The 14767-nt window shown below is 45.2% G+C and overlaps 2 protein-coding genes across 2 annotated transcripts; one reads left to right on the top strand and one right to left on the bottom strand.

Moving 5' to 3' along the window:
* Window positions 1-1168: 1168 nt before the first annotated feature.
* LOC123101532 (uncharacterized) lies at window positions 1169-1873 on the top strand. The gene is made up of 3 exons (XM_044522938.1): window positions 1169-1535; window positions 1659-1775; window positions 1862-1873. The coding sequence occupies exons 1-3, from the start codon at window positions 1266-1268 to the stop codon at window positions 1871-1873; spliced, it is 399 nt and encodes a 132-aa protein (XP_044378873.1). The 5' UTR covers window positions 1169-1265.
* A 6413-nt stretch (window positions 1874-8286) lies between these two features.
* On the bottom strand, window positions 8287-13403 carry LOC123107643 (protein DETOXIFICATION 21-like). The gene is made up of 8 exons (XM_044529603.1): window positions 13028-13403; window positions 10113-10654; window positions 9917-10003; window positions 9685-9741; window positions 9354-9592; window positions 9075-9193; window positions 8878-8964; window positions 8287-8708 (listed from the first exon to the last, which is right to left on the bottom strand). Exons 1-8 carry the CDS (start codon window positions 13301-13303, stop codon window positions 8625-8627), a joined length of 1491 nt encoding a protein of 496 aa, XP_044385538.1. The 5' UTR covers window positions 13304-13403; the 3' UTR covers window positions 8287-8624.
* Window positions 13404-14767: the final 1364 nt, after the last annotated feature.

Raw genomic sequence — 14767 nt, 5'->3', positions numbered from 1 at the left:
CCTGGGATTGCTAGGATTAGCCCAGGCACTGTAATTAGCCTGGGCCAGGCAACCTCTCCCTTACGCCTAACAGGATCGGATTATTTAAGACCTAGAAATAACAACCCAACGGCAGCAACATGCAAGGACAAGGAACCAAACGCCCGCGCAGCAGGCTGGCGTCGTCAGGCAAAAAATTGCATCGTTCCAGGCACTATCCAAGCAGCTCATTCCCTCGGGCACAGTATCCAGGCCTCTAAACCAAACTAGCCATGACTCATGGCACTCAGACATACTCTCTCCGTCCGGAAATACTTGTCATTAAAATAAATGAAAATAAATGTATCTAGAACTAAAATACATCTAGATACATCTATTTCAATGACAAGTATTTTCGGACGAAGGGAGTATGATGCAGTCTCGTTTAGATGAAATGAGTCGACAGAAAAGGATTGTTCGAAACTGTTGTACACACGATTTATTGATGCACGACTTGTGCACGACTTGATTAGAAGCCATCGAGTCCGAGGAGGTGGACCTACCGGTGGTGTACAAGTAGAATGAGGTCCTCCCTACTTGAGACATAGGCAGGCAAAGCAGGTCGATCAGAACAGCAGGAGGATCATCTTCTGTCCGGCATCCATGCCACCCAACCACGCGAGGCACGTAAGCCAAACCGTGTCACCGAATATTTCTGTCTCCATGACAATGTCATATGAGAGAAAAAATATTCGCAAAAAAGCCTATAAGAACTGTCGACGAATATCACAACACTAATTCTAAACGCATGGGCTTTACGAGGCTGTTTGGATTGACGCCCGAGGCTGCCAAGCCAAAATATTGGCGTTGACCGGGCACATGGGCATCGTTTGAATCGAAACCAATTCTTTGGCGTGCCCTGACTACCTTCAGCTTTCTAGTTCAAATTTTTTGCCAAACTATCGGTCAAGGCATGGGCGGCAAAAAGCCTATGCATTGACGGAGTCAGCGTGGGCGATATCCAAACATATGTTTTATGGACCTTCTCTAACTAATTTTCTCCCACCCCTCTTAATTTCAGTGGGGGTGGGCCCCCCATCCAGATTTCTACCCAGTCAGAAAATCCCAGCCAAGCCTGTCCATTGACTCCGTAATGGGCCCCTCATACAGTCGCAAGTGATGGGTAGTCTGGGAAAACCCTAGGCCATTTCTCAGACTACCCATCAGGGCGGGAGAAGTGTGAATAGGCCATTTCTCTAATTACCTTTCTTCTTACCAGCGAGCGAGCGAATCGTCACACCGAATCGATGGCTGCCGCCGCCGCCCTCGCGGAAGCCAGCAAGTGGCTGGCCGTCTCGGCGAAAGCCGTCGCTGAAGCCAGCAACTGGGCCTCCGTCGCGGCGAAAGCCTGGGAGTCCGACGAGGACGCCGACAAGCGCTTGTCCATCGCGTCGAACGCGGCCGCCGAAGCCAAGAAGTGCGCCGCCGTCGCGGCGAAAGCGGCCGCCGAATCCAAAAAGTGGTCCTCCATCGCGATATCCAAACGCAAGTCCCTCGCTGTGGTGCCCCCTTCTCGGGTGAGGTCCTCTCTTCTTCTTCCCTGGAGCCCCGGTTCCGGCGATTGATGAGGCTGAGCGTATCCCCTGCTGGATCTGGCGCTGGGCGTGTTTATTTATGTTCTTGGGTTATTTCATCTGTAGGACAAGGCAGGCATCAAGAATGGCTTCAAGGAGGAGGAGGAGGAGGAGGAGGAGGAGGAGGAGGAGCTGCTGGTCATCACCAACCCTAAGCTGGGCAGTCTCATCTACCATTGCTTCGTAAGCACTGCACACTCACTCGATTTTTCTTTCATCATACCATACCCTGGATTTCTATCTATGTAGCCCTGAGTCTTTTGATCCAGGAAGCGGAATAGACACCCCCAATGCCACTGCAGATAGATAAATAGATAGCCATCTCCTGCCTTATGCATGTACTTCAAAGTTCCAAACCCAATGTAAACTGCTGCTGCTGCTGCTTAACACACAAACATGCATTTCACTTTCTTGGACCAAGGAGTATACTACCTGTTTTTATGACCGATAATTCAAAACGGTGCCATGATCTGCTACCGTGAATTGGAGTTTATATTCTATGTTTTCTATCTTTCTGCCCAACTTTAATCTGAAGTCAGTTGTGTTGCTCAGTGTCTGTGTGACATCAGCTCATCATCTACTTGTTACATTGGGCCTATCTTTAGAAACATGTTTTTATTTGGATGTAGTATATGTGAAATACGAAGGGGATATTTCTCTTAAAAATATAGAAGAGAGTTGTACTTGTGAGCTGGAATGGAACTGCCAAAGCAGAGAACCACATAGATCCATGTCGAGATGGACCATATGGTCTGTTTAGAACTTTAGATTGCCACCAATGACAGAATTTTTTACTGCAGCACCATGCTACAAACAAACGTTGTTCTTCTGCTTTACATTTGAGAGTTCAGTTTTTTTTTCATGTGATTGGGAGTTTCCTCTGGCTCTGCCATCTTCGTCCGAGCCCCCCTCGCCCCTATCCCTGAACTCACATGAATTTCTGTTTTGTTCGTACATACCCTGTCCAAAAGCATAGAATGGTAGTTAGATCAACATAGAAATGATGTAGCCATTTGTTTTATATAATATGTAGTAACTTGGCATTATAACCAACATGTTCATTCATGGCATCACCACTATCATCCGAGAATGGATAATATTTTACAATGTACAAGTCAAATTTCTTGATAATGGTATTGTGCCTGCTCATCCTGCTGCGGTTATAAAATGGTTTTTGTTTATATGTCGATGACATAATGGTAAAATAATAATAAGTAAATAAAAGAACATACCTTCGCGTCTGTATTAGCACGGTCATGTATCATTCAATTACCAGTATTCAAAAGAATGTGACCGAACTAAATGTAAGAGTGCTTGCTGGTAGGTGAACTACATAATCCAATTACTAACTCCCATACTGCTACATTCAACTACTAGCTGAGAAGAAAAGGTTGATTACACTTCAGTTTTGTAATCTATGATTTTGTTGCTTCCAAATAAAAATGTAATATCTGAAAGATTTAATCTTTTCTTATGAAGCGATCGAGAGGCACCAGAAATTTTAAGACATAACAATAAAATAATCCTAGTAGATCAACTTCAGTACTGACCACTACTGCTACTGCTTCTGCAATTCAAGCTATCGAGATAGTTCAAGCTAGCTTGTTGTGGAATTTAGTTGGGCATGACACTGCAATGCAGAAAGTTCAGGTTGGTTGCAATCCACGATAGACAAACAGGTACATGATTACGACCTACATGATTTCCTTGTCTTTTAACCACTTATTTCCTTGGAGTCTCAACCATTTCCTTTTGATTTAGATTATTTTTCTTCGGATAATTCTAGCGGTAATTTCTTTTACATTTTGAGTACATGAACAATAACTAATAGTGACTTTACTTCTTATACTAACCATCTTTATGCTAGATCTGCAATTGTGAATTTAGTGATATAAACTCTACAAAAATTAACAGTAACTAATCGCCTACTAGTTACTGATAATTTTCAACACTTGTAATATTCCTCTTGTATCTCCTGTTATCTGGGCTACTCCTGTTATGTAGTACACATATGTGGAGTTTCTAGTGCTGTAGAATTATTTTTGCCATGGAAGCACATCAGTATCATGATTCATGCCATTCTGGTATAAGATGAACTAAAGCTTATTCATCAACTCAGCAAATGAAAATATTGCATCCTACTTCTACAGATTATGTGTTCTGTTATCATAATGAAACAAGACCTCATTGATGTGTTTCTACTTTCTACTCGAAGCTGCAGACCATCCAGAGAATATGCTAATTGAAGAACAAAGGGGAGAACTTGAAGCTTTTATGCTAATCGGAAGAGGGGGTTTACCTTATTGTAGATTGTTACAAATTCTTCTCTGACGCTGCAATCATCCTAGTCCTCTTGGATCTTGATCTTGGGGATTCATGTCCGCCTCTTATGGCGGACCTTGCCAGCGATGGGAATGGTAAGATAGGGGGATGGATTGGTGATGGGAAGAGCTGTTGGGGGCCATGGTGAAGGTAAACAACGGCAGTGGGGTGAGCACGGTGGAACCGTGGAAGCAGGCGGCGGCGCTGAGGCGGACATGGGGGAGGTGGACAGCGGCGCCATTGCAGCCATGGAGGAGGTGGACAGGGGCGCTGGGCCGGTCATGGCGCACATGGACGGCGGCGCTAGGCCGGCCATGGCGGAGGCGGACGGCGGCGACGTGGCCATGGCTGAGCCATGCGGCGGCGATCCATAATCCCCGCGGCGGCGCGGCTGGCTAGGCAGATACATGAGTTCGATGTGGGCACCACGGGTTATTGTGTGATGAATTTACCCTTGGAAAAAACAACCGGTCCCACTAAAATATTGTAATGGTCCCACCGCTACATATAATTTGCCGTAATTTTAGTTTTGTAACTCCTCATAACTCCTATTTTCTCACCGTCAGATCAGGGTGGATAGACGGCTCGTAAAATCGCCAATCACCGTAACAGTTGTATTCTATATATAGGCAGTATTTAGTGTTGGCATTCTCGTATAAGGCACGACAACACTAGATACTTTATCTATGGCGTACATATAAATCCTACGCCAGCAATATCTTCCAACTGATCAGCACACTTAGGCCCACATAATGGTGGTTTGACAAAATATCCACGTCAGCACTACCCATATAAATCTGGCATACCAATTATACTTATGCCAGCACTATCTAAAAAAAATAGTGTTGGCGTTGGTTGAAAATGGCGTGCCATCAACGAAAGTTGTGGCTATCCACTTTTCCACTAGTTAAGTGAACTTGTATTGCGTGTGTGTGTGGCTTTTGAGCCGCCGCTGTGGGCTGTATTCAGATTTTATGTCTTCGTGAACCTTGGGTGTTTCTTTTAACCACTAAAGGCTTCAGTCATCTAAAGTTGGGCAATCACCTCCTTCCTAGAAATAAAAAGATAGAGTAAACACAAATGTTTAACAAGTGATAACTCATCTATTATCAAATGCAGAAGCTAGTGGTGAGCTAATAGGAGTAAAGGTTTGTCGTGATGCACCAGCTATTACAAATCTGTTATTTGCTGATGATTCACTGATTTTAATGAAGGCCAATGTAACTAATGTTGTCTGCTTAAAGTCTATCCTGGATGTATTGTGAAGCATCTGGCCAGCAAGTTAGTGTTGAGAAATCGAGCATATTCTTTAATTAGTCCAAGCACAAAAGTGAACATGAAGGCTGAAGTTTGTTCCTCTCTAAATATAATGACAGAAGCGTTAAATGATAAGTACTTGGGACTTCCTGCTACGCTCTGTTTAGACAAGTTTGATAGTTTCCATTATTTGATCGATCGCCTGATTCAGAGGCTAATGGGGTGGAAAGAAAAATGCCTGTCGTCAGGTGGTAAAGAAGTGCTACTAAAGTCTGTTGCACAAGTCATACCAACTTATGCGATGTCGGTCTTTAAAATTCCTAAAGAAAATTGCAAAGGAATCACTGATGCGATGTCAAGTTTTTGATGGGGTGATGATGTTTCGCAGAAAAAGATGCACCGGTTCCCGTGGTGGAAAATGTGCATACCTAAGAACAGAGGGGGCATGGGATTTAGAGATATCCATTGCTTTAATCTAGCATTGTTGGCTAAGCAAGCATGGGGCTTGATTGATGATCCTAAGTCGCTATGCGCTATTATCCTTGGAGCAAAGTACTTCCCTGATGGAGATTTGTTCAAGGCTACTTTGAAGAAAAAAGCTTCATACACCCGGCAAAGCATAATTGCAGGAGTGGAAACCTTGAAGAGAGGTTACATATGGAGAATAGGTGATGGATCCAAAGTGAATATTTGGGATGATCTGTGGATACCCCAATCACCGTCTAGAAAATTTTTGACAGTTCGTGGAAGTAATATCATCTCAAGAGTGAGTGATCTTATTGATCCTTCCACGGGGGATTGGGACGAGCAGCTGGTACAGCAGACCTTGTGGCCTCTAGATGCCTGCAGGATCTTGTCTATCCCACTCCCGCTACATGAGATGGAAGACTTTGTGGCATGGAATCTGTCAAGAAACGGAATTTTTTCCGTAAGGTCGGGCTATTGCGCTGAGTGGGAGTTCCATTATGGGCAGAAAATCCAGCCAAGTAGGACGTCATCTACCCCTAAAAATAACTAGGAATCGCTATGGAATCTACAATGCCCAGCAAAAATCAAGATATTTATTTGGAGAGCATTGCAAAGCGCAATCCCATGTCGCGCCATACTCGCAGCAAAATATATGAAGGTTAAAACAGGTTGCCCAGCTTGCAACAGAGGACCTGAGAGTATTATGCAGCTACTCTTCCAATGCAAGAAAGCTGTCGAAGTTTGGCAATTGTTGAGATTACATGACATTATCAAAAAAGCTTGTTGTGTGAGTAGGTTTGATGAAGTCGTGATTGAGCATATTTTGTGTCTTCGGGACTCGGACATCCATGTACTTGGGCTGCCTAATCCGGGGGAGACAATAGCAACTAGTGCCTGGTATTTGTGGTTCGAGCGGAGGAAACTAACACATGGTGAGAAAACACAAACTGCAGCCCAAATTCTATTGGCAGTAAGGGGACTAGCAGCGAACTTTGTTATAGCATGTAAGCCCAAAGCGAAGAGGAGAGTGATGGCTTGGTCTAAGCCCCAGTCGGGATATATGAATATTAATGTAGATGCTGGGTTTGACCATGCCAATCTGAATGGTACGGTTGGTGTGCAATTCTCCGAGATGATAATGACAAATTTATAGCTGCAGCAAACGAAAGACTAGATTTTTGCTATGGGTCATTTTCTGCTGAAGCAATGGCTGTGAGATTTGGGTTAAACTTAGCACAGACAGTGGGATGTAGCAAGATTGAGGTTGTCTCCCACAATGAAGAAGTTGTTAATGCTTTGAAGGAGGGCTTCTCCAGCTCAGTGGCAAGTGCTATATTCGATGACTGTTATTACATGTCGCTAGACTTTAATCACATTTTGTTTGATTCATGTATTAGAGATAATAATCAGGTAGCCCATGAATTGGCCAAGTTCTCTCCTCCTAGTATCGGGATGGATTCGCCTCCGGACGAGATTATACCTTTTCTTATAAATGATACAATTGTGATTGAATAAAGGAGGAGATGATTTGTCAAAAAAAAAACTCATGTACCATAATAACCATATATATTGTTAGCCCGCAAAAGAAAATTATATATTGTTGAATGTTGACCATGGCCACCCTTTCAGAGCCACTTTCTTCCCTTCCCAGAGTGTAGCAAAGTATTGTGTGACATACCAAGTCGCTTGGGGGTACTTTTCGTAGCCATGGCTGACCATGCCACTACTCGACGTGTAGCAACAAATCAGCCGCGCATACCGCAATAGAATGAGCGCGTTCAACATTTCAACACGGCGAAGAACCCTTGATGAAGCAAACACGCAAGAACGAAGTGCCTCATGTTAATATATTGCGTGGCAGATGCTAATTTGCACTTGTACATAACGTGTTTGATCGTTTTTCTCCGGACGAAAATTCAACCCGATCTATGCTATGACGCTACGTACTACTACATATAATCCCGCGGCTCCGCTCGTCCGGCCCGTCCAGCAAGCAGCATGCATGCGACGCGAGCGTTCACGATGCCAAGAAGGGCTCTGGCCGACCTCGGAGCCGGCGGGGGCGGTCCCAGCGCCGGCACGATAATCGGTCTGTTCGTCGCCGCGGCTGCGGTCATGCTGCTCGCCGCCCTCCTCAGCAGCCTCTGCTCTCGCGGCGGGGGAGCGAGACGCGCGCCTCGGTCCACAGGAAATCCAGCGGGCGGCCCTGCTTCATTCATGTCTGGCGCCATGTTTGCTTCTGCCGCCGCGGCTAGCAGCGCCGGCGGCGGCGGCGCTGGCAGTACCGGTGGCTGTGCCGGTGGCTGCTAGCGAGAGTGCCAGAGGAGTATGCGCGCATGTACTAATTAATTCATTGGCTTGTTGCATGTAATACATCCCTGTAATTGGTGTGCTAGCTCAACCTGCCTTCCGGTGTATATTCTTCTGTTCTAGGCTTCTACTAGCTAGGAGTAATACAATTGCGCAGTGATACTGTCACATTCCCCTCTATTGTATAAACCGCGACAAGTTTCATGTCGACTTGTAGTTAAACCGATAGAATGAATCTACACCAACCTGATTGTTTGATGATCATAACAAGACACAGATGACAGGGCCAAGCGAATGCAGTTCATATACAAGCACCATGTTTGCTAATCACAAGTTCACAACCAAAATCTTTCAAGATGCAACAACACTTGTGCCACCAGCTAGCTCACACCAGTCCAAGGCATATTTTACATGCTGAGGCAGAGGTTAGATCAAGTGTCCCTTCTTGAGTGACATGTTTTTCCTTCTCTAATGGGGCCTGCATCACTGTCATCATCTGCTCGATCTTGGGGAACAACCTTCAACGCGCCTACGCCTACTAATGTTCCATCCGTTCATTCTTGACATATTGAAAGAATTGTACTTATCCTCTGAAACGCTGCAAGCTCTGATCAAGCTGGATATACAAGTTCCTCTATCTCATGACGATTCATTACATGTGCCAGATTATTAGTCTCATGGACTTCCCCTTGAATCTGGCTTCCCTTTGTTCCCATCCGTGATGTACCATCTCTTCAATCTCTCCTGAGTAACCTCTACCTGAAAAATCAGAAGGAATAGTAACCATAATTGAGTATATCTCCTACACCCTTCTAGTCTAGCACACAATATGTACTTATAACTGATTTGCAAAATAGGTTACACATATAAAGACTTACTTAACAATGTTTGAGTACAATAATGATCGAACAATTATAACAAAGCTAACCTGTTTATCCCAGTCAGTCCTAATTGTTATGAACACAAGTACAATTGTTTGGATCAGTGTTCCGAGCAGCATGCCAACCCAAACGCCCTATAGCAACAATGCAACCAAGGAGATCGAGTTAGGACCACAACTTATTAGAGCCAAGAGGCACAACTGATTGACTGATACAACAACATCATCTGAAATAATGTTCTTACCTTCACATGATATCCAAAAACATAACCAAGGATTGCTCCAACAGGGATACCAATCAAGTAATACGTTGTGATGTTAACATAGGCTACTATACTTTGCCAACCCGCACCGATGGCAACACCTAGAGGATGATCAAACGGGATTATATTTTCAGTAAACCAAAATAATCTTGTATTGGTATAGAAGGCAAATATTTTGCCTCGTTTTTTTCAAAAAAGTTAACCGAACGAAATGATTGTAATGTATATGCATTTAGAATTCAGGCAAAAGCGAAAGCAAACCTGATAGCACCGGTTGAACACTATTCAACAAGATGGAGAAGGCTAGAAGAGGTGACAGGCTAGCAACTGCGGCAGCTACCTCTTCACTGGTGGTAAATATGTAGGAAAGCTTTCCGCGGAAGAAAAGGAAAAATATGAAGAACACAAGGCCTATTGAGAAAGAAGTGGCGACGACATTTATGATGGCGAACTTGGCCCTTCTTGCATTTCCAGCTCCGAGCTCATTTGCAACGCGTACTCTATAACACACAAAATCATTATCATCAAAAATCTGAAAACTTATTCAATCGCACGATACGAATAATAGGGAGTTCTAAGATCGAGAAGTTACCCTATTGCAGACAAAAAGCCAACAGAAATCATCATCTCCCAACCGTTGATGTTAAGGCTACAGATTTCAGAGATTGAAAATCACATTACTTGATTAGTTTCTCATGTGCCAAGACAAGGAAACAATAAGAAATGTGAAATGAGCTTCAAAAGCCAAAGCTATACAATGAGCTTCAGGAAAAATGAAATAGTGAACTCTGAGTTATATAAAGTAGTGAATTAATATGTATTACCATATTGAAAGAGCGTGAAGTGCAACCTCTGCATTCTTCATGTACCCGGTTAGGAGCACCAATATGGTGTTGTACCACAATTCCAAACTGAAAATGCACACAGGAAATAACATGCATTATTGATAGACTAGATACATCCAAAATTCAGATAAGGACCGAAACTGCATATACAGTGAAAATTCAAGTTTTTTCATACCAGAGCATCACACCAGAGGATAGTGAGAGCCTGAGGACAGGAACGAGGTCCGTGAGTGCCACGGAGGAGAAGCCGGTCCATGTGAGAGGGCAGCCACCGCAGAAGACGAAGATGAGCTGCCCAAACACAGGAATCCACATGGCGATGACCATGGAGGTCATGATCCCGTCGAGTCCAAGGTTCAGCCGAACGGTCAAGAGCCAGGACAGGAAGAGATGGACGCCGAGGGAGACGAACGCGAGGTAGGTGATGATCATGTTCTTGCTCTGCGCCTGCAGGTACATCTGGAGCGTGAAGCTGAAGACACACGCGAACATGACGGGGATGTACCAGAGCGAGATGGTCCCGGCGACGGCGCTGATGACCGGGTCCTGGCCGATGAAGACGAGGAGAGGCTCGGTGAAGACGAAGATGGGGAGCATGAGCACGGCGCAGCCGGTCAGGATGATCCAGGAGCGCTGCAGGGAGATGCCCATCATGTGGTACTGCTTCGCCCCGTACGACTGCCCGCACAGCGTCTCCAGCGCGCTCGCCATGCCCAGCTGCATTCATTTTAAGCACATTTTATTAGGTATTAAGATCATCAGCTCCTTTTCTTTCTCCTCTCAAGAAATTTATTTCTGACGCAGTGAAACCTCTGAAGTTCAGGATGTAAGTGGACCTGTTGCACTGGATGGCCTTGTGATAACAGTAATAGTGTATGCCAAGGATCAAGGATTCAGACTTTAGGGGTCATCTTGCTATATGGAGAGTGACGAAGCTATTGGAGGTCAATAAGGAATTAAAGGGTCGAGGATTCAGTGGTCATCTGGCTATATGTTGCTCAACAATGTTCATCGCAGCAAGCCCTAGTAAGGAACGGCATGGAATGAGGTGTCTGAACTCTGAACCTTGCTCGACATCATTCAGTTCTCAAGTTGCTGCAACCTGAATCTGCATCAATCCGACGCTGCCGTGAAGGAGACATATGAGAGGGACGCGGAGCACAGCAGGGCAGAGCAGAGGTACCGTGAAGTCACTGCCGAATACATCCTCCTCCGTCCCCAGCTGCGCCTACCATCAAAGCTGACGTCGCCGCCGCCGGAGCTGAAGAGAGTATCGGCGGGATTGAAGAGATAGGAGAGGAGGCGCCCTCGCAAGGCTCGGCTCGGTCCCCGGAAATTACCGACGGTGGCCTCTTCGAGAAACACGGAGGCGCCATGGAAGGAAGGGAGAACTGGAATGGGGAGGCGGTGCCGGTGGAGACAGCGGCGACGGCGTGGCGAACCGCGAACGCGGTGCCGGTAGAGGGAGGAGTGTGTGGTGGCCTCATGGGCTTTGCTGGGCTGCCCATTTGTGCCATTTCCCATTTGGTAGTAGTAGCGTGCCGAGTCACTCCAATGGGCAAGCCCAAGTACGAGAGGGTTTTCTGGTTTTGGGAAGCTTCTCCTCACTTGTTGCAAGGCTCGGCTGATTTTTATGCTAAAAAAAAAAAGGTTCGGCTGATTTTTTTTCTTGCTTCATGTGTTTTCCCTTGTTGGTTTTACTAATAATTTTCCGTCGGCTTTCTATTTTCTATTTTTTTATACCTATCCATTTTTTCCTTCTCCTTTTAATTTTTTCTTCTCTTCTTTCATTTTCAATTAACGGATTTTTCTAAAAAAACCACGATTATTTTTAAAAATTCATAAAAAACTTTTAAAATTATGAACATTTTAGTTCAGTATTATTCTTTAGATTTTTGAACATCTTTAAAATTTCATGAATAACTTCTAATCTTCAAAAAAAATTAGTTCATGATAAAATATTAAATTTATGAACTTAGAAAATTTCGTGGATATTTTCCTAAATTTTTGAAAAAAAAATTAGAATATGAGAAGATGTTTTCAAATTGGTGATCATATCTAAAATTCATGAGATTTTTTTCAGATCAACAAACAATTTTTAATATGTGACACACATATAACAATTTTATCAAATCTATGTACTACATCTGGGTGGAGCTTTTTCTTTTTAATCAAGGGATTCGGTTTTCCTAGTGAACGAAGTAGCCGCTAATGGGCCGGCCCATGAGGCACACGACGGGCACGTTAGCTCGCACACCGTGCGGGATAAGAGCATCCTTTTTGAGAACGGGTGAAATCACTAATTAAAGGGCACTCCTTAAAAAAACCATGTTCATCTTCTTTGATGATGACAGCTGGTGCACAGCTTGTTGCCATTTGTCGCAACCTCACAGTTTTGAAGTGATCGCTTCCCACACGTTGGAGGATGGGTGGGTTCGGGGTTTTTTTAAGCTATTTTTTCAAACAAAATATCTCTTGAACTATGCGTCCAAATATTCCTCCAGCTAGACTGGGATTTGCAGGATAAGTTAACATGCCACGTTCTCTCAGGAAATGCCAGCCCATGATGGAAAAGGCATTTACTATCATCCAACGAGGTTGTTTTCGCTCAAAGAAAAATCCAAAGGTTGTTCCATCTTGACATTGACAATGACTTAAAAAAGTTGAAAGCACAAAGACAACACGAGGTAAGAACTATGGCTTTTCCTCTCAAGTCGACAAGAAACTGTACTTTTGTTGTGGCAAAGATGGACCACACGATACGGTTTTTTCTTGTGGTTGTTGGGATCAAGGGCCAGGACGCAGTTGGCGTATATATTTCTCTATCATGTTTGTGTCACGATCGTCCGTATGAAAACATGCAACCACTTGTACTCTCTATTTTTTGCCAATAAGAGAAAAGAGGAACAGTGCCAAACATGTTTATTTGCGTTATGATGGAACTGGCAACAGCAGACTGAGGTAGGCAGACATAATTAATCAATCAAGCACACAGAGTACATATAATACAATACAATATAATAAGATGTTTGGCAGACGGATTGATGGAAGGAAGGAGCGATGAAAACAGCAATTGTTACTACCACTTACCAGTATGCCGTTGCTGAAGCGCATGAGGACGGTGGAGACGAGGGCGTAGGCGGCGAGCTGGGTGGCGCCGATGTGGCCGATGAAGGCCTGGCTGATGACGGCGATCCCGAAGGTGGAGAAGCGCGTGCAGATGGACGGCCCCGCCACCGCCCACAGCCGCCGGTTCTCCCCCACCAGCCGCCGCCCCAGCCCGCCGTCACCGGTCGCATTGTGCTCTGCCGCCCTGCAGGGCTCCAGCAGCGGGGCCTTGCTCTCCTCCTCCTCCCTCTTCTCCATGGATGAAGGCGGCAGGTCGCTCGCTCCTGGTTAGCTCAGTGATACAACTTTGCGCCTAGCTTAGAATCTAGCCCTGGAGAGGATCCGGTTAAGATGCGGATCAGTGGTGTCGCCTATTGGTGGGCAAGCAAAGCGTCCTTAATTTGTAGGAGGGGGGCGCGCGATGCGAGGACGGGTCGGCCCCTGTGGCACCTTGTGCTCCACCAGCGTTGGCGCTCGCACGTCGGCACGTGAGATTTGCCCGGTCGTCTCGCACTGCCGGTAGCTTTGTCACCGTCAGTGCTCCCGCTGGCCAGGATGGTTGACGACGAGGCGAGACGAGACGAGATGCATCCAGGATCTGTCCTGCGGTTGGCCCATCAGTCCCCAGCGTTTACTCTATTGGCCTGCAAAACTGTACTTCAGTCAGTGCGCCTGACGCCAAAATTATGTGCATCTACCGCGATGTCTGTTTATTTACCTTCACTATATTCTTCTTTCTCCACGGTTTGCTGCTGCTACTATTATTGTTATTACTCACATGTGATGAGAGGAGAGCACAGATGTTTGGAGCGTAGGGGGTTGGGACGTGGGGCGTGCAAATCTGAAGCGTGTGTTGTTTCCTAGGCTGCTAGCGTTGCATGGCCAATATGTGCACACGTTCGGGCCTAGGTCAGGTGTGTGTCAGTGTGTGTGTTGTTGTTGTTGTTGTTCCCCAGTCTAATCGGTTTGACTGCGTTGGCCGACGTCCCTAGGCCAGGCCAGCCCCATCCACGTCGCATGCATGCAACTAGGCCAGCCTCATTAACGTCGGCGGGCCTGCGAGCCGTCACTTGCCGCCATCAATCTGGATGTCGTACATCGTCGGTCGGGACCGTCACGCTGATCGACGGGTACAAACAATGGGCCAAGGACAAGTGGACAAGCACGACTGACCAGCCATACAATAGGCAGACAAGAGGATGGATTGCCTCTCTCCACGTATGCCCCCGTCTACCTAGCTATCTATTCTATCTATTACTAATAAAAGCACAATATGAGTTAAAATAAGAAAATATATGCTAGAAAATCGCACACAAATCATAAAACATCTGTCCATTAATCCGGCAGACTCTCATTAAACCAAGAAGCACAGCCGTTAGATCTTGGACCCCGATATCGCCCGAACAACAAATTTAACTGCATCGGACGAATCGTTCACTTGGGAGAAGGGGGGGGGGGGGGGGGGGGGGGTATCCGGAATGTCATCAATTTGAAAAAATTGGATCCATACTAGTTATGAAACTAAAAAGAGCCAGAATTTAAAAAAAACAGAAGAAAACTTGCCAAAAAAAGGTTTCAACATATAGATGCCCATGTTTTATATAATAAAATAGAAGATAAAAAGAATTGAAAAGAACAACTGTGCGAAAGTCTAATAGATTTTTTTTTGCCATGGGATGGTCAAGAAAAAAACGGCATGCTATGCTGAAAAAAAATCTAACA

Source organism: Triticum aestivum, chromosome 5A (genome assembly GCF_018294505.1).
Source record: "Triticum aestivum cultivar Chinese Spring chromosome 5A, IWGSC CS RefSeq v2.1, whole genome shotgun sequence".
Lineage (NCBI taxonomy): Eukaryota > Viridiplantae > Streptophyta > Magnoliopsida > Poales > Poaceae > Triticum > Triticum aestivum.
This window is presented reverse-complemented; position numbering and strand designations above follow the sequence as displayed.